At 39.5% G+C, this 23,447-nt stretch overlaps 1 protein-coding gene across 1 annotated transcript in view; it reads right to left on the bottom strand.

Annotated features, from left to right (window-relative positions):
- The window catches only part of ntrk2a (neurotrophic tyrosine kinase, receptor, type 2a), a 254,756-nt gene that overhangs the window by 184,793 nt on the left and 46,516 nt on the right, over positions 1-23,447 (bottom strand). Inside the window, exons 6-10 of the mRNA XM_060845213.1 lie at positions 15,981-16,117; positions 15,446-15,581; positions 13,171-13,473; positions 8,989-9,021; positions 6,003-6,106 (exon numbers count right to left, since the gene is read on the bottom strand). Of these exons, the coding sequence (XP_060701196.1) occupies positions 6,003-6,106; positions 8,989-9,021; positions 13,171-13,473; positions 15,446-15,581; positions 15,981-16,117 (713 nt within the window). The remainder of the gene's footprint in view (positions 1-6,002; positions 6,107-8,988; positions 9,022-13,170; positions 13,474-15,445; positions 15,582-15,980; positions 16,118-23,447) is intronic.

Genomic DNA, 23,447 nt, shown 5'->3' with positions numbered 1-23,447 from the left:
GGAAAACTCATGAGGCTAAATCTTGCTTGTTTTTGGCTAAGTGCCAGTTGCAGTCAGTTTTTAAGAAGGGTTTTTTGTTGCATGGCTGAACAAGTTTCCCTGCAGCATCATACCAAACTTGCTTCATTAACAACTTACCCCACCCATATAATAGTCCTCTCATCCTATTCTATCCCCATTTTACCATGTACTATTCACAGAACAACTCACTACTGCTACTGTGGCCAGGAATTGACCAGTATTTGAGAGATCATTGTGCTCCCGGGTAAGAACTGCCATGTCTGAACTGCTGGACTATGTCCTGGACACCAGGAAGGGAAATTTGGAGACCTGCTTTGCGGGCAGGCACCCAGATGTCCGGCTTAAGGGGGTGGTACACTATCAACAGTTATGTGATTCCTAAATTCTCTGTAGTCCAAATGAATGGACCAAATAGTAACAAACATGCAAATCATTACTTTGTCAGTTTTAAAAGAGCAAAGGTGCTATTCGTGATTATGTATACTAGTGAGGTGAGAATGACAGCCCTCGGCATCAAGCTTACATTCAGCCAAGTACAGCATCAAGGAGTCCAAGCAAAACTGGAATCAATGGGCATCGGGGGCAAACTCTCAACTGGTTGGAGTTATAGCTGCACATGGGAAGATGGTTGTGGCTATTGGATTCCAATCATCTTAGCCTCAGGACATCTCTTCAGGAGTTCCTCAGATAGGTAACTTAGGCCTAACTATCTTCAGCTGCTTCATCAATGGCCTTCCCTCCATCACAAAGTGAGAAATGGGGATGTTTGCCAACGATTGTATAATATTTAGTACCATTCACAACTCCTCACATACTGCAGCTGTCCATGTTCAAATGCAACAAGATCTGGACAACATCCAAGCTTGGGCAGAAAAATGGCTAGTAACATTTGTGTGACACAAATGCCAGGCAGAAGTCGGATGGAATATTCTCCGTTTTGCCTGGATGAATGCAGCTCCAAAATTCAAGAAGCCTGACACCATCCAGGATAAAGCCCCCTGCTTGATTGGCACCACATCCACAAGCATCCACACTCTCTACCATTGACGCTCAATAGCAAAAGTGTGTACTACCTAAAGATGCACTGCAGAAATTCAGAAGCATCTCAAGTGACAGTGGCGGAGCATGTGGGGAACAGTTCATAAGTTCATAAGGTTTAGGATAATGTGAGAAGATGACATTGGTCAATCCAGTGTAAGAGTAATCATCTGGTGGAAAGCAGATTTCAGTGAGGGCATGAAGACAGCTGAGACAGGGAGACTAGAACCAAAGTTTGGTGAGAAAATAATAGTCAAGAGTGGGTGCTGGAAAAGCACAGCAGGTCAGGCAGCATCTGATGAGCAGGAAAATCGATGAAGAGCCCTTCATCAGGATCTCCAGCATCTGCAGTCCTCACTTTCTCACAGTTCTCCTGCTCCTTGGGTGATGTCTGACCTGCTATGCCTTTCCAACACCCCACTCCCGACTCTGATCTCCAGCACTGCGGTCCTCACTTTTCCCTGAGAAACATAATAGCTGAGCAATGGGTTACTTTAAAATAGGATATTATTAGATATATTCCCTCAAAAGGAAAGGGTAGATTAAACAAATCCAGAATTTCCTTAATGACAAATGAGATAGCAATGAAAGAAGTAAAAGTGTGACAATGTTTACATAAATACAGTTGAAAACCAAACTGAACATGGAAGGTTGAAAAAAGAGGCTTAAAAGTAAATGTTAGCAAAGAAATCTCTGAAAGGTTTGTGCGAAGATTTGTAGCTCGGGTGCTCGTTGTTGTGGTTCTGTTCGCCGAGCTGGAAGTTTTTGTTGCAAACGTTTCGTCCCCTGGCTAGGAGACATCATCAGTGCTCTGGAGCCTCCTGCGAAGCGCTTCGCAGGAGGCTCCAGAGCACTGATGATGTCTCCTAGCCAGGGGACGAAATGTTTGCAACAAAAACTTCCAGCTCGGCGAACAGAACCACAACAAATCTCTGAAAAAAGACTCGTAGCTAACATAAAGGGAAATGCCAAAGTCTTCCACAATAGTAAAAGAGAAGTTGAACTGATTTGGGAGCAATAAATGGATTTATGTACAGATACAAAAGGCAAAGCTGAGATGTTAATACATTTCATTTGTCTTTACCTACTAGGAAGATTATATGTAGCCCATAGTGACAAAGGAAGAAACTCAGTCGAGACCGATTTATAATTTATAAGGAGGAGTTATTGCATAAGTTGATGCTTAAAGTTGACAAGGCATTGGAATTGAATGAGATACACCCCAAGATATTGAAGAAAGTGAGAATAGAAATTGCAAAGGGACTGGCAATTCCTTTCAATCCTCCCTGGCTTTGGAGTGGTCACAGAGAATGAACAAATTGTAAACATTATGGCCTTGTTCAAAAATGCTGTAAAGGTTGCCCTCCTAACTACAGATCACTCAGTTTAACCTCAGAGATGGGTAAACCCTTAGAAATTATCCATGATTGAATTGTTAGTCAGGCAGAATAATGTGGATTTATTCGGAAGAATCAGCATGGATATGTTAAGGAAAAATTGTGTCTACCTAATATTCTGGAGTTTTTTCAAGAGGCAATAAAAAGATTTGGAGAGGGAGGCTGGTGTGCATGAACTTTCAGAAGGCATTTGACACAATGCCGCACAACTGATTGTGACAAACTTATGGATTTGAGAATGGAAGGGATAATAGCAACATGGAAAAAAGATTGGCCAAAGGATGAGAAATGAAGAGTTGAATGGGTATTTTTCAAGCTGGAGTAAGGTTTTTGGTGGAACTCCCCAGGTGTCAGTATTAGGAGACTTGCTGATCCTGTTATATATAGGTTTTGCTATTCAAAGGTGTATTAGAAAGTTTTGCTAAAGAGAAAAAAAATGTAAATTGTAAGAAGGATAGTGTAGAAGTTGAAAAAGACATTGATAACTTGGTGGAGTGGGTGGATAAATGACAGATGAATTTCAATCTGGAGAGCTGTGAGATGATGCATGTTAGCACAGAGAACATGGGTAGAGTATAAAATAAAAGATGCTATCTATAGAATGTTGATCACACACATATGTATGTTATTGAAGTTTTCATGAAAGGTAGTGAGAGCTGTACATAAAGCATATAGCAGTCTATGCTTTGTAAAAATAGAGTACAAGAGCAAGGAGTTAAGAAGAATTTGTGTAAGATATTGGTTAGACATCAGCTTGAGTACTGATGCCATGCTATAGGAAGAATGTGAATGCATCAGAGAGAATACAGAAGAAGTTTATGACTACACTAAGTTTATGGCTGGCACTAAATTAAAATGCTCAGACAGCCGGGGCAGAAATGATGGGCTGAGTGACCTCCTTCCAGACCATACAAATCCTGTGATTCTGTGATTCACAATGAGCAATGGGTAGAAGTGTTTCTTATGTTGATAACACAAAGAGAAAATAAATTGAGTTAATAATTTTTCATTAGTAAGTTTTTTACAGTATAATTGCTGATTATGTAGATAGCTTCACAGACCAATTCAAGATGCTTAATTTGTTCTTGGTCTCTTCTAACCAATTTGGACTATTTACAAATGAGTCTTGAGGATCAACATGATCAATGCCATAAAGTTGCAAAGATGTAAAAATACTCAATGAAACCATTTCAATAACATTTTAAATAATGGATCCATTGGGAATATTAACAGTACATGCTCCTGGCACTGAGAAAATTGAAATTAAGTATTATTTGCATTTTTAATTTTAGATCAATGAACCTGCTCAAAATCAAAACCCCATTTGACATCAAATTAAAATAATGTCAAATAATTTTTTTAAAATTCTGTAGATGAATGAGTTGCTGCATGACAGTTTCAGAAATGGAGGCCAAGCTGTGACAACAATGCTACAAGAGTTCCAGTGGTGAATATCTACAGCACAGATACATTTTCCAATCTATTACAGGATTTCTTTGGTATCACAATGGTCAGAAAGGTATATGTTGATATGTGAGGCCATTCAACTCACCCTTACCTAAAAACCTATCTCATTCTATTCCAGCACTTTTTAATCATTATTATTCAAAGATGGGATATAGGCTTCACTGGCTGGGTCAGCATTTATTAACCATTCAGTGCTGTTAAAAAGGTGGTGGTGAGCTTCCTTTTGATCTATTATAGTCCATAGTTGGTGTAATTACATCCACAATGCAATTAGAAGGGAGTTCCAGAACTTTGGCCATAACACTGACAGTACAATTATATGTTACTGACTCAGGCTGATGGGTGATTTGGAGAATATCTTGCAGGTGATGGCGTTGGTGGTTTGCATGCATTTTCTGTCCTTGTCCTTTTAGTTGGTTGTGGATTTGGAAGACGCTATCTAAGGAGCCTTGGTAAACTTCTCTACTGCCTCTCAGATAGTACACATTGCTGTTACTGAGCATCTGTGGTGGAGGGAGAAATGTTTGAGGACATGTTGCTTTGTCCTGAATGGTGTCAAGCTTCTTTAGCATAGTTGAAACTTCACTAATTCAGGCATTTGGGGAGCATTTCATCACATTTCTGACTTGTAATTTACAGTTAATGAAGGCTTTGGGAGAAAGGGAATTATTCATTGCAGGGTTCCCAGAATGTGACCTTCTGTTGCAGCAATAGTATTTATATGGCTTGTCCAGTTCAGTTTCTCGTCAATGCTAAACTCCAAGATGTTGCTAGCAATGCTAATGCCATTGAATGTTAAAGGGCAATGGTTAGATTCTGACTTGTCGGAGATGTTCATTTCCTGGCACTTGTGTTATGTTAAAAAAAATCACTTGCCATGTGTGAGCCCAAACCTGGATATTGTCCAGTTCTTGCTACATTTAGACATGGACTCCTTCAGCATGTGTGAAGTAATGAATAGTGCTGAACATTGATTGTGCAATCACCAGTGAAAATCGTCACTGCTGACCTTACGGTGGAGGGAAGGTCATTGATGAAGTAGCAAAAATGCTTGGGCCTAGGTCAACCACCCTGAAGAACTCCTGTAGTATACAGATTAGTGAGGATGAGGTCAACTGTGTTTTTGTTACATTGCTTCCTTCATCACCTGGCACAGACCCAGTCTAATGTGATTCAATTATTATTCCATAAAATAACTAGGTGACACAAATGATGACACTCTTCCCTCTGAGTCAGAGGTTGTGGATTCAAGTCCCATTCCACAGAGTTGAGCTCATATTAAAGGCTGGTAATTAACTACAATACAGGGATGGGTTCAAAGCTCTTCGATGAGACATTAAATTTAGGACTGTTTCACTTTTTTCAGTTGGGTAAAAACAACTCAGGATTCCATTTTTATGAAGAACAGGGGAGATTTCCCCAATGTCCTTATCAATATTTATTCCTCAATTACATCACTTTTTACAATATTTCACTTTTGGAAATTCGCCATACTGTTTCTCACGCACCAACAGTTTTAACATATACCACTGCATAGAATTGTGGGCACACTGAGGTCATAAAACATGCTATATAAATACAAACCTTTTTGCTTGTTTTCATATTGCCATATGAAGCAGTTTATTGGGCATTAGACAATAGACAATAGGTGCAGGAGTAGGCCATTCTGCCCTTCAAGCCTGCACCACCATTCATTATGATCATGGCTGATCATCCTCAATCAGTATCCGCTTCCTGCCTTATTTCCATATCCCTTGATTCCACTATCCTTGAGAGCTCTATCCAACTCTTTCTTAAACGAATCCAGAGACTGGGCCTCCACTGCCTTCTGGGGTAGAGCATTCCACACACCCACCACTCTCTGGGTGAAGAAGTTTCTCCTCATCTCTGTCCTAAATGGCCTACCCCTCAATTTTAAGCTGTGTCCTCTGGTTCGGGACTCATCCATCAGCGGAAACATGTTTCCTTCCTGCAGAGTGTCCAATCCTTTAATAATCTTATATGTCTCAATCAGATCCCCTTTCAGCCTTCTAAACTCAAGGGTATACAAGCCCATTAATCTCTTGCTATTGTACTTACAGCAATGCCATCCTCCATTGTCTTTTCTGTGACATTAGGTGGGCCAATTGCAGTTGAATTGTCTGAGGTCACACCGAAGATATCCACAAACTGGTCATATGCATCTGCAATTGAGAGATATAAATATTTCAAGTCTGTTAATACCAAATTTAACAAACTGACCATAGTGTGTTTATAAGAACATCATACATTTATTTCTGAGATATTATTATCCAATATCATTCCACTTTAATGGTGTTTTGACAGTACTTTCTTAAAGTCTTATATTCTCTACATGTGCACCCAACCTTCTTAATTTATGAGTAACTTCTTTCCTGTATGTTATGAACACAGCCACACACTGCCTCAACAATTGACAACTCATAACTTGGCCATAAATGGTGATTCAAGTATCCAGTATTTTTACTTAAAATATGTTTTCCTGTAAAAGAATTTCATGAAACCTCCTTACTTTCTAATCATATTTGAAGTTTTATGATATGGAACTTTGGAGCGTGTACAGCGCAGAGGTAGGCCATTCGTCCTTAATTGCCAATGCGGGGTTTATGTTCTGTACAAGCCTCCACCTATCCTGTTATATAGACATCATCACATTCTTCCATTCCTTTCTCCCTCGAATACTTAGAGGCTGGATTTAAAATTATTTCTACTGGGGTGTCATTACTTTAATTGTATTCTATGCTGTCAGCAAATAAAACTGAAATAAATTGGTCTGTGCACTTGCACAAGATCTGACTGTAAAATAGTCCATTCTTTCACTTTTAGATCAGACATGATACATTTCAGTATTACAAAACCAATGCAATAGAATGCATTAAAATTTTTCCTGAATAGCATCATTATAATATATAATTCTTCACAGAGTTCAATTCAAATGGTGTTGAATTGGCTCTGATAGCTTTTAAAAATTATGAGTGGATCTGGATATACAGATCCTGCCCCAATTCTTTCAGATCCCATTTTGCCAGCAGGCCAGGGGTAGGATGTGATTCACGTAGGTGGGAAACTTGAAACTCAATGGGGCCATTTGAAATTAGTGCTGAACTCAAACAGACCACTATTTTACTATTTACTCCAAAGGCCTTAACACACAGTCACAAATTTATGAAGGAGGCTGATGTATGCTTGATAGGCAGGTAAAGTCTGTGTTTATTTATGATCTGAAGTTATTTAAATCTCCAGCCATTTAAAAAGTAAAACAAAAACAGGCTGCAAATTTCAGCTCAGGCAAAGAAGACACCCTCTCTTAGAATACATTGATTGTCAGGGTAGCTGGTGTAGCTTAGACAAATCATAAACCATTACACACAGTTTGGGTAGACTTCCGTTAAGATTTCTCAAGATCCAAAAACAATTTTCTCCAGAGGGGTATTGTGTTGACTTTTTGATTTACAATTTTAAGAAACTCTTAAGGATTATCTGCCTTTTAAGGATTAGCGAATCGAAGTTCATTATCAAAATGGATGGATCAACTGAGGGGATTTAAAATTTTTGAATGGTTTTTACAAATGGGAGGTTATTTTTCAGTCTCACATTTTATTAGTGAAAGTTCATTTAGACTGTTAAATGTTTATTTTTCATCTCCCCATGTTTCCTGTGGTCTTCCCACAGTGGAGACTGGTGGACACTACATAATTAGTTATGAAGGAGGCATAGGGCTAGTTAGTGGATATATAATATTCTGGATGCAATGAGGGCGTGTTGAGGTAAGGGATGACATGACTTTAATACAACAGAATAAAAGTCATAGAAAACAATGACAAGCCGTCTAACCAGCCTGCCATATTATTTGTCTTGCCACATCACTTACATGCCTCAGCGGTTGCCTCCAAGCCCCCTCTGGACGAGATGGGACTGATTTTATCTTATTCCAATCTACCTGGAATTGAAGTATGGAAATGGGGCCCTTTTAAATGTGACAGGTCTGCTGAATCAGGAAATCTCTCGATTCCCCGATTCCATGGAGTTCTTAAAAATCAAACATGTAAAAATGTAAATCGAAGTAACAGTTTCTTTCTTAATCTATTATATAAGGTTGGTTCACATATCCATTTTGATTTCCCATTACAAAGAGTATGAGTCTTGGTACTGAGCTCAATCAAAAGCTCAAAATTGTAATTTATTACTGGAACAGCTTGTCATTTGCAATGATTTCTACACTCTCCAAAATTTCTAGCCGTGCTTTTTGCATCACATTACAAGTCTAGACAAATTCATTATCTGCCAAAGCAGTGTGAGCTGCAGCAAAGATTTGAGATTATGCTGTTTTTGTGTAATGGACGTGTCTTATTAAATGAGTTAGAGTTGCAGTTTGCTCGGTTTTCAGACAGGCCAAAAATGATCACCCGTAGTTGACAAGTTGATAATTACTCAGAATATCTTACACTGACTGACTCAATTTACCATTTAGTTTTTGGTCTCAGCTCGGGATTGATATTATGCACTTAAAGGGGATGCAAATCTACTCCAAAAACAGAAAAAATCTCCTCCATCACTCATTGAGTGATTAGATTACTTACAGTGTGGAAACAGGCCCTTTGGCCCAACAAGTCCACACCGACCCGCACTCATACATTTACCCTTTACCTAACACTACGGGCAATTTAGCATGGCCAATTCACCTGACCTGCACATCTTTGTGACTGTGGGAGGAAACCGGAGCACTCGGAGGAAACCCACGCAGACACGGGGAGAATGTGCAAACTCCACACAGTCAGTCACCTGAGGCGGGAATTGAACCCAGGTCTCTGGTGCTGTGAGGCAGTAGTGCTAACCGCTGTGCCACCGTGCCGCCCTAATTTAAGTAAAATTAATAGTTTATTTCCCCAACTATTATCAAATTTAAAATGATGTGCTGCCTGATCGCTTTGCAAAATGAATCTGTTTGCAAACTTCTTCAAAGTTTTTGAAGTACAATGTTTCCATGGGTAATTTTCTCCAATTTAAGTCTTACAATAATTAGGAAGATATTGTACATCAAACTTACCATAAAATCCAGGATCTGTAATTGGTTCATTGCCTAAATTTTAAAAAGTACACAATCAGGTACAAATATATTGGAAACACAGATTTCAACAATTAGATCATCAAAGTTCAGAAATGTAAAGCAAAGGAAAAATAAGGGACCATTTTCTTAATCAGCTCTATGTCCCCATTGCACTACCCTTGGAATTATGAGGGCTTTCCAGTAAGGCCTAAATGAGCCCTCAAAAGTAGTAGTGGTAATGTGATGTGGCAGGAGAAGTCTAACTCACTCTTTTGAGGAACCATATATTTAGATTAGATTAGATTAGTTTAGATTACTTAGAGTGTGGAAACAGGCCCTTCGGCCCAACAAGTCCACACCAACCCACCGAAGCGCAACCCACCTAAACCAATTCCCCTACATTTACCCCTTTACCTAACACTAAGGGCAATTCAGCATGGCCAATTCATCTAACCTGCACATTTTTGAATTGTGGGAGGAAACCAGAGCACTCGGAGGAAACCCACGCAGACACGGGGAGAATGTGCAAACTCCACACAGAGAGTCGCCTGAGGCGGGAATTGAACCCAGGTCTCTGGCGCTGTGAGGCAGCAGTGCTAACCACTGTGCCACAATTTGAATATTTAATAAGGGTTGAAAGATTTTGATCAAAGCCTCTGCTATCTCCTCTGGCTTCTTTCATTGTTCTAGCGTATTCATCGATGAATTTTTTTAATTCCAAACTCTTTTCAATACTCTTCACTGACAAATGTTTTGCAGCATCTCTTAGTGTAACTCCAGTCTATTTGCATCATCATTTATAAAAAAAATTGCAAAATATTTACTACTTTCCATATGCTTACATCCATAATAATTAGACTTTATGACCAGGATTTCCCCATTTTTTGATTGAACGTTAGAATGAACATGTTCAGTGGCATCTAATATGCGACCCCATCTGGTGAGATAGCTCTTAGAATCATGCACATTTAGACAGTGTACAGGCAAGTTTTGTGCCTTTTCAAGTGTAGTGACACTGAAGTATTAGATTGCCAGAAGCTGGTGGTCCATAACATTGACTTATCAGCATCTGGATCCCAAGGATTACTGGTCAAGGCTAACTCCAGGAGGTTCCTAACAGCAAGAACATTAGTCCTTTACTTCTTCCTGCAGGGTGGAAAGGATGCTCAGCAGGTTCAGAGGCAAGGCCTCTAGTGGCTCTCAGAGATCAACTGTCCCCAGTTGTCCCAGACTGGGGTAAGCATGTGGCCCTAGTTACCCATTTGAGAAATAAACTGTTTTTTTTCACCAGTAACAAAGGCAAGTATTTTGAAAGTTGGCAAGTTAAGGTCCTTAGGTGGACATTGATTAATTATTTAAGGACCTTATTCACAAGTTAAGTAAGTGTCCCATGGACCTTCTCAACCAGTAATTAATCACTGAGATGGCAAGAGGGGGCCAGTTTCTCCCAAGGGCCAACTTGCTGAATTATTGCCATTCTCACCACCTCTCCTGCTACCTTCATGGAGGCAAAATGCCACTTATTGTTTTTTTCTCAAGATGCTCCGCTGTCTTTTTAGACAATCTTTTACTAACATGCTTAAATATGTAAATCAAGTAGCCTTCTCTCATATCATCTTTTAGTCGTTCTAATCCTCCTTTTATCTGTGGTTTTAATAAAAACTAAACACAACTTTATTCAAAATTATTTTTAGTGTCATTCACTTTAATTTTATGTCACTTCCCTTTCAAGACTAATTTTATTTTTAAATCCTTTTTTTATCTAATTAATTCTGTTCTTTTTGCTTCACAGAATATATTGAATATGCAACATGGACTCAAAGAGATCTCACAGCTGATCAATCAACTTGTTCTCCACCTATACTGGCCAATTAATTTGGATAATTAATCCTTTTCATCCAACAGCACTTCACTCTTCTACTATTCCAGCTACTTTCTATAAATCATTATTCTCGTCCTTTCTTAGACTGAATCTAACTAAGTTTGGGTATTTTTTCCAAATGTTCTCCTGCTCCCATATCAGTTATATAGCTCACAACACTATCGAGAATTTTTTTACTATATGTTTTCTTGTATGGTCAGAGACAAAGTGATGCCCACATTGACCTCCTGCATTTCAGTTAAAAATCACCCATTAGAACTGGCCTGTTGTCCTTGCAAATTCTGTTGTAAAGTGTGTTTATTGCCTCTTCTAGTTTGTCTTCCCTATTTGATGCCTTGCAATGGACACTAACAGTTTTACCATTTCTTATCCTGTTTCTTAGTCCAATCATTTGGATTCCATCTTAATATAAGATCCAATAAAATCCTTCCTTGTCATTATTACCTACATTTTCTCCCTCATTGTTCCTGTAAACCTAATTATCAGAAGTCCTATCCAAATGCAGCCCATACTACATTCTATTGATCAATAGTTTTTAATACTTCATTGAAAAGTAGAAAATTAATAAGAATTATCATAAAAAGTTGAAAAAAATGTGTGAAGAATCTAGGAAACCAAAAACCTGTGAGTATCAAGTTAATACCTGGATTTGTTTCAAAATAGCAACCTCACTCAAATGAGCTTCCTGGAAATGTTTAAGCAGCTCAAGAGCCAGAACTTGAGATGGACTTATCACTTACAATTACTTTCTTACTTTGTATGATATGAGTTGAGTCATGTGTTGCATCACCTCATATTATCTTTTTATCAACTGCAAAATCAATATTACATGTTTGAAAGAGTTACCCAATGTTTTTAAATCATTAGGTCATTCTCCAAGCCAGAATATTAGTGATTTGCAGATATGACCATGAAACAAAGAATTTACTATAGAGTAATGGTTTATCAATTTCAGGTTGATGTACTATATTATAGCTATCATTTCTATGAAGTATAACTTCATGAAAGTCACCACTGTGACATGCAGCACTGAAAGTAACATTACTGGGACCTCAAAACTGAGAAATGAAGATACTCATTGTAACTGACAGATCATTGGCTTGGAAATCACAAGGTGAAAATGTAGATTTAAGAACGGGGTAATAGGATTGTGTACAATGTTAAAGTAATTTGCTCCCAGGGTTGCTGGGAAATAGGAAAAGTAATATAAAATATCATACTGATAAATTGAAACAAAATAAATGAGAAAAAGAAAAATCAAATTAATTTTTCAAAAAAATTTGGAAAAAAAGATTTGGGAAAGAAAGTTAGTTAAATATGAATCACTACAAATATTTCATGTACAGAATGGTTTTATTCCATTAATGAACTATATGTATCTTCAAGTAATTTTTTCCCCAATAGGAGTAACAAAATATTGTTCTTGTATTCCTTGGCCAGTAATTAAAGAATATAGGGGAGTAAAGCTACATCTAAATACCAGGGATTTGCATCATGTGCATGTCAACCTAGGCAACAATCTGACCCTCTGATGTCTGAATTGTGTCCAAAAAGTCACCAGTTAAGCCTTTGCTCAAATAAAATATTACATATTGGTATTATTTCATACTTAATTTGTGGAGAGAATTGTGGTGTTAACCAGTATTAAAGTTTGTATAATGATGCTCTGTCTGCAAATACTTCTAGCAGATACAGTGTTTATCCCACACTTTCCAAAAGCTGGAATATTCAGTTCCTGATTCCAATGCTGAATATGTGATACATTGACCAGAAACCTGTTGGTGCCATCAGATGTTACAGAAGCATTTAGTGAGGTGGGGGCAAAATAAAACTTGTGTGCAGAGTCAAAACATTAGTTTTGAGAAATCAGTGGAAAGGAGTGGAATATTGGGCAGGGTCTGTTACGAGCAGCAGAGGCAATGCCATCTGTTCTGCATCTCCACCCAAGGCAAATTTCACCTCTTTTTAAATTTTGTGCACTAATCAAGTTAGCTTGACATTTTTGCATAATTATTCATCACTGTCTTCACAGATTCTTGATTATGACTCACCAAAATCTTTGGATTTGTTACTATTCAAAAGCACATTTAGGAGATGACTCTCGTATGTACCTCTCTTGTATACTTTACATCTCTAAAACTGAGGGAGATCTTGCGCTACTGTTATTGACACCCATTGATTGGATATTGAGACTGCTGAATATATCTAATTAACAATTCCCTTCAAAACTGAATATAGGCACATGGAATGATAACGAAACAAAGCAATAATAGTAACAACATACATAAGAAAATACCTACCTGAACCCGGAGGATGGTGCATGAAATGAGCATATATAGTGCCCTTATCCTGTCCTAAATCATTATAAACGTATAGAGTATAGTTCCCGTTGTTCAGATGGGTCGGATTGTCCAGCTGCAAGCAGCCATGTTGCTCACTGATATTTTCCTCATGAATTTGTGTCAGTATAAAATCTGTCTCATTCAGAGGATAATTATTGTGGTACCATTGAATTTTGGGTGGTGGGTTGCCTGTTACGCTGAAAGGAATGCACCAACGGTGGTCTGGAATTGCCTCTCCCAACAATATTATTCTAGGAGGAACTGGAGAGAAACAAATGATGTTAGTTAAACTTGAAGTAGTACAAATGCAATGCAACATATAGAGTTACCAATAATGTGTGAATGTAATGTCTTAAGAATTAATTGAAAAGAAACTCATGCCTATCCATTCATTCTACCACTGGAAGGACATTTTCAAACATTTTACTTCGCTGTTTAGAATATCCTTCATATAATTTTTCACTTCACCCTCACTCATTGTGTCTTTAAAAACCTTCTCAGGTTGAATCTTTCAATGTCTCCTTTCAATCACTCCCTCCAAGACTCAGTGTCTATGCCTTTATTAATCTCTATCAGTGAATTGACTTGCCAATATTTTTTCTTTATGTTATACATGATGTAAATACAAGTATTTTCTATCCCAGAAAGTACAATGCATAATACTTACACTAGGCAAATTAGTTCATTGACCCTACAGTATTGTATCAATTGGCCTATTATGGACAGGAGACAAAATTATTCTGCCCTATTCTGCTACAGGAGTGCAGCAAAACTGGTACTGGTGAAAACAAAAAATGTTGGCGATCACAACGGGTCAGGCAAGCTAACATTTCAAGTCTACATGACTCTTCAGCACAGCGGTACCAGTGACCTGTTCCCTCAATACCAACAAAGTTTTTACGGACAGAGTAGGATTAAACAACATTTAAAAATGACTATGCCATGATCTATGTTTCTTAGAGTCAATCAGAGGAAATGGAAAGGATGTGTAGCTGCAAGTTGATCTGATGAATCTATCAGCAAAGCACTTACAAATGTCATTTTAATTGAGATTTGGAGTGGACTGAGGATTAGATTTGCAGATGGCACATTTCCGCCATACAGACCAGAGATTAGTAGAATTAATATCTGACTTTTCTGTCAGGGTCTGCTCTTGTATGTGATATGTGCAGGAAGTAAGCACATGGACCATTGAGCCTGCTCTCTTATTTAATACCATCATGGCTGATTCCTTAACTGGTCTATTCTTTCCACAGATGCTGTCCCACCTCTGGATTTTTTTCACTGTTTCCTATTTTTCTTCTGAAGTTCCCTTGAATTGAGGAATCATTTACTACTCGTATTAATGACCTCTTTAACATATAAGCACTTTATCTTTAAATTATCAGTATTCATTGATTTGTTCCACAATGGGCAGAATTTTAGTGGGATCTGCTGCAGTGGGCAAGATAGTCAAGGGTGCGAACAACAGCATGGGAAGCACTAAGTGTGTGGAAGGAAGAGTCAACATGGGAAAGCTGCCTACTGGTGGCAAGAAATCAGTTAGGCCACTGTGATTTAATGCTGGCTGAGGAATTTTGTGATAATCTGTTGGGTGTGCCAATGCAAACAAAAGGGAATTCTCATTCTCAAACATTCAGTGCCCAATCAAGGGACCCAGCAATAGGAAGGGGAGGAGTCCACTGAAATATATCCCCTTAGCTTTGCTTTTGACCCACTTCTGGTCTTCACTATTCACAGCCTCCCTCCTGTCCTCATCATGCCTCACTTGCCACTCTTGGTGAACCAGCATCAATGCTTGATGAAGGCTCCAGTGTAATGTCATGGCTTTTGGTGGCATTGCTAGCCCTGGAAAGCTTCTGCTCCAAGACTGATCATCAGGTGGCATTTCCAGCTTACTTGGATCTTCATCGCATTGATCTCTACATTGTCCAGATAAGTGCCAAGATTACCTTAACATTGCACTGGCCTCCAAAAGAGTAGCTATGAATAGTTCCTACTGGTTCTCCAACAGTGGCAACATACCCGTCATTTTCTATCCAATCTTTTTAACAGCAGAGAGTAAAATTTGCATGTCGCAGCTATTTAAGCAATTGCAAATGACGTGATTTGAAAATTTGATATTTGTTTTATTATTTGCACACATAAGATTCCATCAGCACCAGTCATGAACATACTTGTTGGTGTAAAAGTATCAAAATATAAATTGAAGTAGAATACTATGCATACTTACAGAGAACTGTTAGGTTGACAAAAGCCTTAGATTCTCCAACTATATTTTCTGCTGTGCAGATAAGTTGCTGTCCATTGTCAACACCAGAAATATTGCTGAGCTTTAATATTATTGGTGGTCTGGAGGTTTCTGCTAACTATGAAGAGAAATAGCATGATGTCACTCACTAGATTATTCTTTAAGCCTATGAGTTTCCTATTCCAGCTAGTGTGCAGTAGGCCCATCACTGACAACTTCCCTTGAGAAAAGTGGACATTATGTTTGAAAAATGACTTTTCATTGACCTTAAGAAACAGGAAAAAATGAACAAGTGGGAGCAGTCACTGTGCAACCATATGCCAACAAAACAGTGCCATAGCAAATGGCCTTATTTTTCAAGAAAAATGGTAAATTCAGAGAGGAAAGAAATAAGAGATGGGAGCCCAATAGAACATTTCCCAGGTCCCACATCCCTCCTTTTATTCTTATTCATAGTACAACATAAAATGGTAAGTGGTGCTGAAAATGTTGGCTTTTGAGAGCATCATGATTATACCTGGTAAGTCGAGTAGAGAATGTGATTTTGCCAGTCCACAGTGGGAATTGGGTGGCCTAGAGCAGTACATTGTATTGCAGCTTCTCCCCCTTCAATCACAGTAACATTTGTAATGTTTACAGAAGCTTTAGGCAACTCTGTAAAATAAAGGATGAGAAATTACAGGAAAGTTATCATATGAGTAATTGCATCTCCCAAAATGCCTTAATATTGAAATGGGTAGCTAGAGATGGACAATAAATGCTGGCCTCAGGGCACATGTGGTACAGTGATAGTGACCTTGCCTCGAGATGAGTGAAAAATGATAGTGCATGAAAATGGCCTGAAGAAGTGAATTGAGCAAATTAATTAGGCAGTTTCTTCAGCTACTTAATGGATGACAGTAGATTTATTGAAAAAATAGCAGACTGAAACTTTTGAATAAAAGTTGACAATACAAGAAATACTCAGGCAGTAATGCAAAAAATGTGGAAAAAACAACCAACATTTCAGGTCAACAGAACTTTATTGCTTAACTTTCTCTACATTACTCACTCCTCATTAGCAGTTACAGGATGAATCAATGTGCCTTTGATTTGTTTGAGTTTGATCAATCAGATATTTGATTGTTCATTAAAGCAATTATTTCTTATTGAAACCAATTGCTCATTTTATGTAGATCCTTAAAGTGTACCATACTGATGTTTAACAGTTATGATTTTTAGAGTTTAAAGATATCATACAATAAATGCAGTCATATGCCAAGAGTTAGATGGATATACATTTAACACAAATCAAAATAGCATCAACCACATGTGAGTTTCACGATAGCTCTATATCAATATGGTCATCTTGGCCATAGTTTTGAACTGTGTCCCCTTGACACTGTATTGGAAAAAGCATCCCATCATGCAAGGCACCAAATATTTCAGAATGTACAATATGCTGAAAGGGTCAGGAATTGGACCTTGTTATTCCGTGCCTAAGATGTCTAATAACAAATAAGCCTAATTAGTTGCTAATTCTTCATACATTTTAGCATAGTACCTTTAGCTGTGATTTTTCTCTAATTTTCAACTATGTCACATAGACAGAAAATAGAACATAGAACATAGAAAAATACAGCGCAGTACAGGCCCTTTGGCCCTCGATGTTGCACCGACCCAAGCCCACCTAACCTACACTAGCCCACTATCCTCCATATGCCTATCCAATGCCCGTTTAAATGCCTATAAAGAGGGAGAGTCCATCACTGCTACTGGCAGAGCATTCCATGAACTCACGACTCGCTGAGTAAAGAATCTACCCTATACCTACCTCCCCTTAATTTAAAGCTATGCCCCCTCGTAATAGCTGACTCCATACGTGGAAAAAAGGTTCTCATTGTTAACCCTATCTAAACCCCAATCATCTTGTACACCTCTATCAAATCACCCCTAAACCTTCTTTTCTCCAATGAAAACTGCCCCAAGTGCCTCAGCCTTTCCTCATACGATCTTCCTACCATACCCGGCAACATCCTGGTAAACCTCCTCTGCACCTGTTCCAGTGCCTCCACATTCTTCCTATAGTATGGCGACCAAAACTGCACACAAAAGTCCAGATGCGGCTGCACCAGAGTCTTATGCAACTGCAACATGACCTCAGGACTCCGGAACTCAATTCCTCTACCATTAAAAGTCACTACGCCATATATCTTCTTCACAGCACTATTTACCTGGGTGGCAACTTTCAGAGATCTGTGTACATGGACACCAAGATCCCTCTGCTCATCCACACTACCAAGTATCCAACCATTAGCCCAGTACCCCATCTTCTTGTTACTCTTACCAAAGTGAATCACTTCACACTTACCTACATTGAACTCCATTTGCCACCTTTCTGCCCAGCTCTGCAACTTATCCATATCCCACTGTAACCTGCCACATCCTTCCTCACTGTCAACAACTCCACCGACTTTCGTATCATCCGCAAACTTGCTCATTCAACCTTCTAGCCCCTCCTCCAGGTCATTTATAAAAATTAATACTTTAATGCCTTTGTTTCTTTGACTGTTCCTTCCTGAACAATTCTGACCTTTATTTTGCCTAAAATACTGCTCTGTTCTCAAGCCTTGGCATTCCTCTTGCTGTTTTTGAATTTATCCTTTCCCTGAATTCTTCTACTGCCTTCTCCACTCCTTGCCACTTCCTTAGTTTACATGAAATACATACCCTAGTTATTTGATTCATCAAGTCACTGATTCTGGCCCAATTTACGTTGAGCCCATCCTGCCTGAACAGCTCTCTCTTTCCTTAACAAAACACTTGCTGACTCCACCAGTCCTTCATAGACACATTAACCTTCTAACTTATGGCAGCTGGTTCATTACTGAAGTAAAAATCAAGATTTTGTTTTTCAGGAGCTGCCTTTTAATTTGCACCCAAACTCCTCAAAATCTTTCCACAGAATATCATTCCTAGTTCTACCTATCTTGTTGGATCTTACTTGGGGAATGATAACTAGATCCTCCCCCTGCACTGTAAATTCATCTCCAGCTTTGGGACATGTCTTTAAACCAAGTACACAGCCTTCTAAGTTGTTGGTCAAGTTGCAGTAAGCAGTATTTATTCACTTGACAGTACTGTATCTTATCACTATCATATTCCCATTTCACATCCCTCACTTGACTCACTGCCTGCACCATTGGTCAATTTGCTCACGCATCCTGCAATCCTGCAAGTTACCAGTTCTTCAGCTGGAGAAATGAATACAGATCTGAGATCAACAACAGGAAGGAACTGGTGTCAAAAAATATATCAGTCAAGATCATTTAATGCAAGCATCACAAGGTGTTAGAGGCAGGAATCAGACAGCCTTAAAATCCTTGCAAAAAAAACCAAAAACATATGACCCTGGCCTTGGAGAACAGCAGAGAGTTATGAAAAGTCCTGTAAATATCCAAGAAATACACACTCCAGTAAAGAGAAGGGAGAGTGCAATAGGCCACACCAACCTCAGAAACAAAGTAGAACAAGACCAGGGAAGCTATATAACTGCCTTAAAGACTTATCCTGTAGTGTTTGAGACTTGATGAGAGATTTGCAGTAATGAGTTAAGAGCATGAGTCTAAGAGATCATGATGTAATGATGAGGTTAGGTCATGTGATTGGGGGAGAGAGAGAGAGAGAGAGAAAGAGAGAGAGAGAACACTCTAAGCTCATGTAGAACTCTAACTGTATAAATACTTTGTCTGTAAATTACAAGGTTCTTATTGAAATGAACATAGACTGCAGCAGTCACTTCATAGACAATCAGGCTCCTCACACCTCATCAGGAAGGTGAAACATCGGTCACTTTCTGGAACATTAACCTGAACTGTGCAGTGCTCTGAAATCTGTAAATGATCCCAAATGCTAAAATATTATGTCCATAAAATCCAACCCTAAGACTCTGTAGAAGAATGGCAAAAACAAATGTGAGAGCCAGAGATTCATAGTTTTATTTTGCCACCTCCAGCATACAGTTTAAATAAACAGCCCAAAATGGAATACAGACCAGTCATGCTGATTTTAGCATCACAGGATTTTTAATCACTCTTGTCACAAAAAAATTAAGGACTCAACTTCCTATATAGTCTCGATGAGTAACTGGTCATTCTCTGTGAAATGAGTGACAATGTTAGTTGGATGAAAAGCATCGATGTCATCTGACAAGAACTTGACACCAAGTATGTGATTACGGTTTTTTTGACATTTTTAGTGCTAAGGTTATTTGAGAAAGGAGAACTCAACCTGGGGAAGTCTGAAGATTTTATTGATACAGTTTTAGAAGTGCACTATTGCTGATCTTCTTGTCTTCTGCAAAATAAGTGTTCAGAACATAGGACCATAGGAACAGGAGTAGGCCATTCAGCCTCTCCAGCCTGTTCCACCATTCAATGAGATTATGGCCCATTGGGTTGCCTAACTCCACATAGCTGCCTCCAATTATTCCTAACTTGGGTAAATGGTTCTTATGGCTACTTTGCAATTATACACTAACAAGCAAACTTCTTCATTAACAACACTTCAAAACACAGTAGGATGTGCGTGCATAAATTTTCTGATTTGGAGATTCCAGTGTTGGACTGGGGTGTACAAAGTTAAAAATCACACAACACCAGGTTATAGTCCAACAGGTTTATTTGGAAGCATTAGCTTTCAAAGCGCTGCTACTTCATCAAGTCGTTGTGGAGTATAAGATCGTAAGGTGCCGAATTCATAGCAAAGGTTTACAGTGTGATGTAACTGAAATTATATATTGAAAAAGACCTGGATTGTTTGCGAAGTCTCTCATCCTTTAGAATGACCATGTTGGTTACAGTTCTTTCATATGTAAGTCCCAGAATTTTTTTAAAGTTACGTTCTCGAGTGAACTTTAACAACAGATGCCATGTCAGCCCAGATAATGCATTGAAGGTGTGAGGTGCCCTGTGTGAGGCTGTCTGTGCCCCAGTGTTCAGGCTGATTCTATTTCTAAACAAGGGATTTACAGAATCTTACATGGATTCATGCAGTTTTTGAGCAAAATAAGATGTAATTCTGCAAGTACAAATTCACCCCACAAACCTATATATGTGTATGTGTTTGTGTGCATGAGGATGTGTGTATGCAGGGGATGGTGGGGTGGGATTTGAGTGTCTGTGAGAGAGTGTGTGTATGTGTCCATGTCTGAGTGTGAGTGAAAGGAGTAGAGGATCTGCGTGGGTATATGGGTCTGTAGGAGTGTGTGCGCGTGTGTGTGTGTGTGTGTGTGTGTGTGGTGCAGTGGGGTCACCTGCAGTGTGACATGAACCCATGGTCCCGGTTGAGGCCATTTCCATGGCTACCGAACTTGGCTATCAGCCACTGCTCGGCCACTTTTTGTTGTTGCCTGTCCCGAAGTCCGCCTTGGAGGATAGTCACCTGAAGGTCTGAGGTCAAAGGTCCTAGACCACTGAGGCATTCTCTGACTGGGAGGGAACACTCCTGACTGGTGATTGTTGCGTGGTATCCATTCATCTCTTGCCGTAGCCTCTGCTCAATTTTGCCAATGTACCATGCCTCAAAGTATCCTTGCCTGCACCGTATGAAATAGACAAGGCCCTGAAGAAGGGCTTATGCCCGAAACGTCGAATCTCCTGTTCCTTGGATGCTGCCTGACCTGCTGCGCTTTTCCAGCAACACATTTTCAGCTCTGTTCTCCAGCATCTGCAGATCTCACTTTCTCCTCAACATCAGCTAAGTCACATGAGTACCTGCCACATACCTGATGGGAGGTGCCCCCATGTGTAATGGTGGTATCCATGTCGACATTGACAAGTCTTGCAATGTCTAACGTGACACGGTTGTACTAAAAGCCAGGCAGTTCGCTGCGAACAATGATCTGTTTGAGGTTTGGTGGTTGTTTAAAGGTGACAAGTTTGAGGTGTGAGGAAGGTCTTGGCATGGTGCTCATCCTCATTAATAATGTGAAGAACATGGCATAGTTTTTTGGCTTCTGGGAAGTACTGGACAACGAAGGGTAGCCTGTCGGTTGCAGCTCGTGTCTGTATCCTGAGGAGGTTCAGTTTTTCACTGTGGTTGATGAGTTGAGCATCATACCCCGTTCTTATTTGAGTACTTCCAAATGCCTGTCACATTCCTCCTCATTTGAACAGATCCTGTGTACAAACACACACACTCACACAGACCCTCTCTCATACACAAGCTCTCTCTCATACGCTCACACACACACACTCCCACACACACACAAACCCTCTCACAGACTTCTACACCTTTATATTCACACTCACACACATACATATACTCTTTCACAGGCACTCATACACACCCCCAACCCCCCCCCCCCCCCCCCCTCCCCACCACACACACACACACACACACACACACACACACACACACACACACACACACACACACACACACACACACACACACACACACATATAAGTTTATTAAATGAATTTGTACTTGCAGAATTACATTTTGTTTTGCTCAAAAACTACAGAAATCCATGCAAGATTCTGTACATCCCTTGTTTAGAAATAGAATCAGTCTGAACACTGGGGCACAGTCAGCCTCACACCTTTGATGCATATCTGGGCACCTATTGTTAAAGTTCACTTGAGAATGTAACTTTAAAAAGGTTTTGGGATTTACACATGAAAGAACTGAAACCAACATGGTCATTCTAAAGGATAAGAGACTTAACAAACAATCCAGGTATTTTCAATATATAATTTCAGTTACATCACACTGCAAACTTTTGCTATGAATTCTGTGTCTTACGATCTTATACTCCGCAACCACCTGATGAAAGAGCAGTGCCCTGAAAATTAGTGCTTCCAAATAAACCTGTTGGGCTATAACCTGGTGTTGTGTGATTTTTTACTTCATAATCTTTCTACATTTGTGGATGATAAGGCGAATTCTTGCACCAGTGCTAATTTATTTTAAGTCGAAAGTTGATCTTTCACAAACAAAGGAACACAAGAGATAGCCGAAGTAGGCCATTTGGGCCTTCAAGCCTGCTTCACCAATGAATAAGGTCACGCATCCAGATAATAGGCTGTACTTTTTTCCCGATCTGTCTGTTTGGGTGTTCTCATAACATAAAGTTTTTGTAAGAGAAGACGTCTTGTTTGCTGCTACTGAAAAGTTCCAGTGCATCCAGGCAACAGTGTGAGAAGGGACATGGCCAAAGTAAACAAATATCCAGAGTCCACAATGGCCCATATCTTCAAACCAGAAGATCATCGGTGCTGAGGTATATACTGGAGTTGCAATGGCAAGACCATGAGAAAGTTCCAACACAGCGCACTCTACAGGGATTGCCCAGGAACTCTGAATTAGTGCAGGAGAATTTGAATAGTTCTGACTCACTTACCTTAATAGTTAACCAGATAACTTTAGAGGAATTAAACTTGCTCTAACCCTTGGCTAACTATTAAACTGGCCTCATAATACACCACTAACATCCCGATTACTTCTACCAACCTCAAACAGGAATCCAAAAACCTCAATACAAACTCTCCCACACCAACCCAACCACCAACCTCCCTCCACCCAATTGCATGACATTCCTCCAAGTGGACATTCCTTATCCTAAGCCCTCACCCATTTACTTGCCACCCTACACTGCACTATCTGCCATCCTACCTCTACACTCACTTGCCACCCTATCCATCTGGCACATATACTGCTTTCCAACTTGGCACACAATCCTCTCACCCACCTACCACCCCAAAACCTCACCATCTGCCATCACCCTCCCTTCCCCTCACCCACTTACTACTTTATTCTCTCTATCAACATGTCACCATTCCCCACCCATCTGGCACCTACCCCAATCCATTTGGCACCAAGGCCTCTTATCTGCCTGTCATAATAACTTCCAAGCACAGAGCCACTGACTCTTCTCCAACCTGACACCTGTACCCCTCACCCACTTGTCACTCTACTCCCCCATGCACATACAACTAAACTC

Source organism: Hemiscyllium ocellatum, chromosome 2 (genome assembly GCF_020745735.1).
Source record: "Hemiscyllium ocellatum isolate sHemOce1 chromosome 2, sHemOce1.pat.X.cur, whole genome shotgun sequence".
NCBI lineage: Eukaryota > Metazoa > Chordata > Chondrichthyes > Orectolobiformes > Hemiscylliidae > Hemiscyllium > Hemiscyllium ocellatum.
Note: the sequence above shows the minus strand (reverse complement) of the source record. Positions and strands in the feature narration are given on the sequence as shown.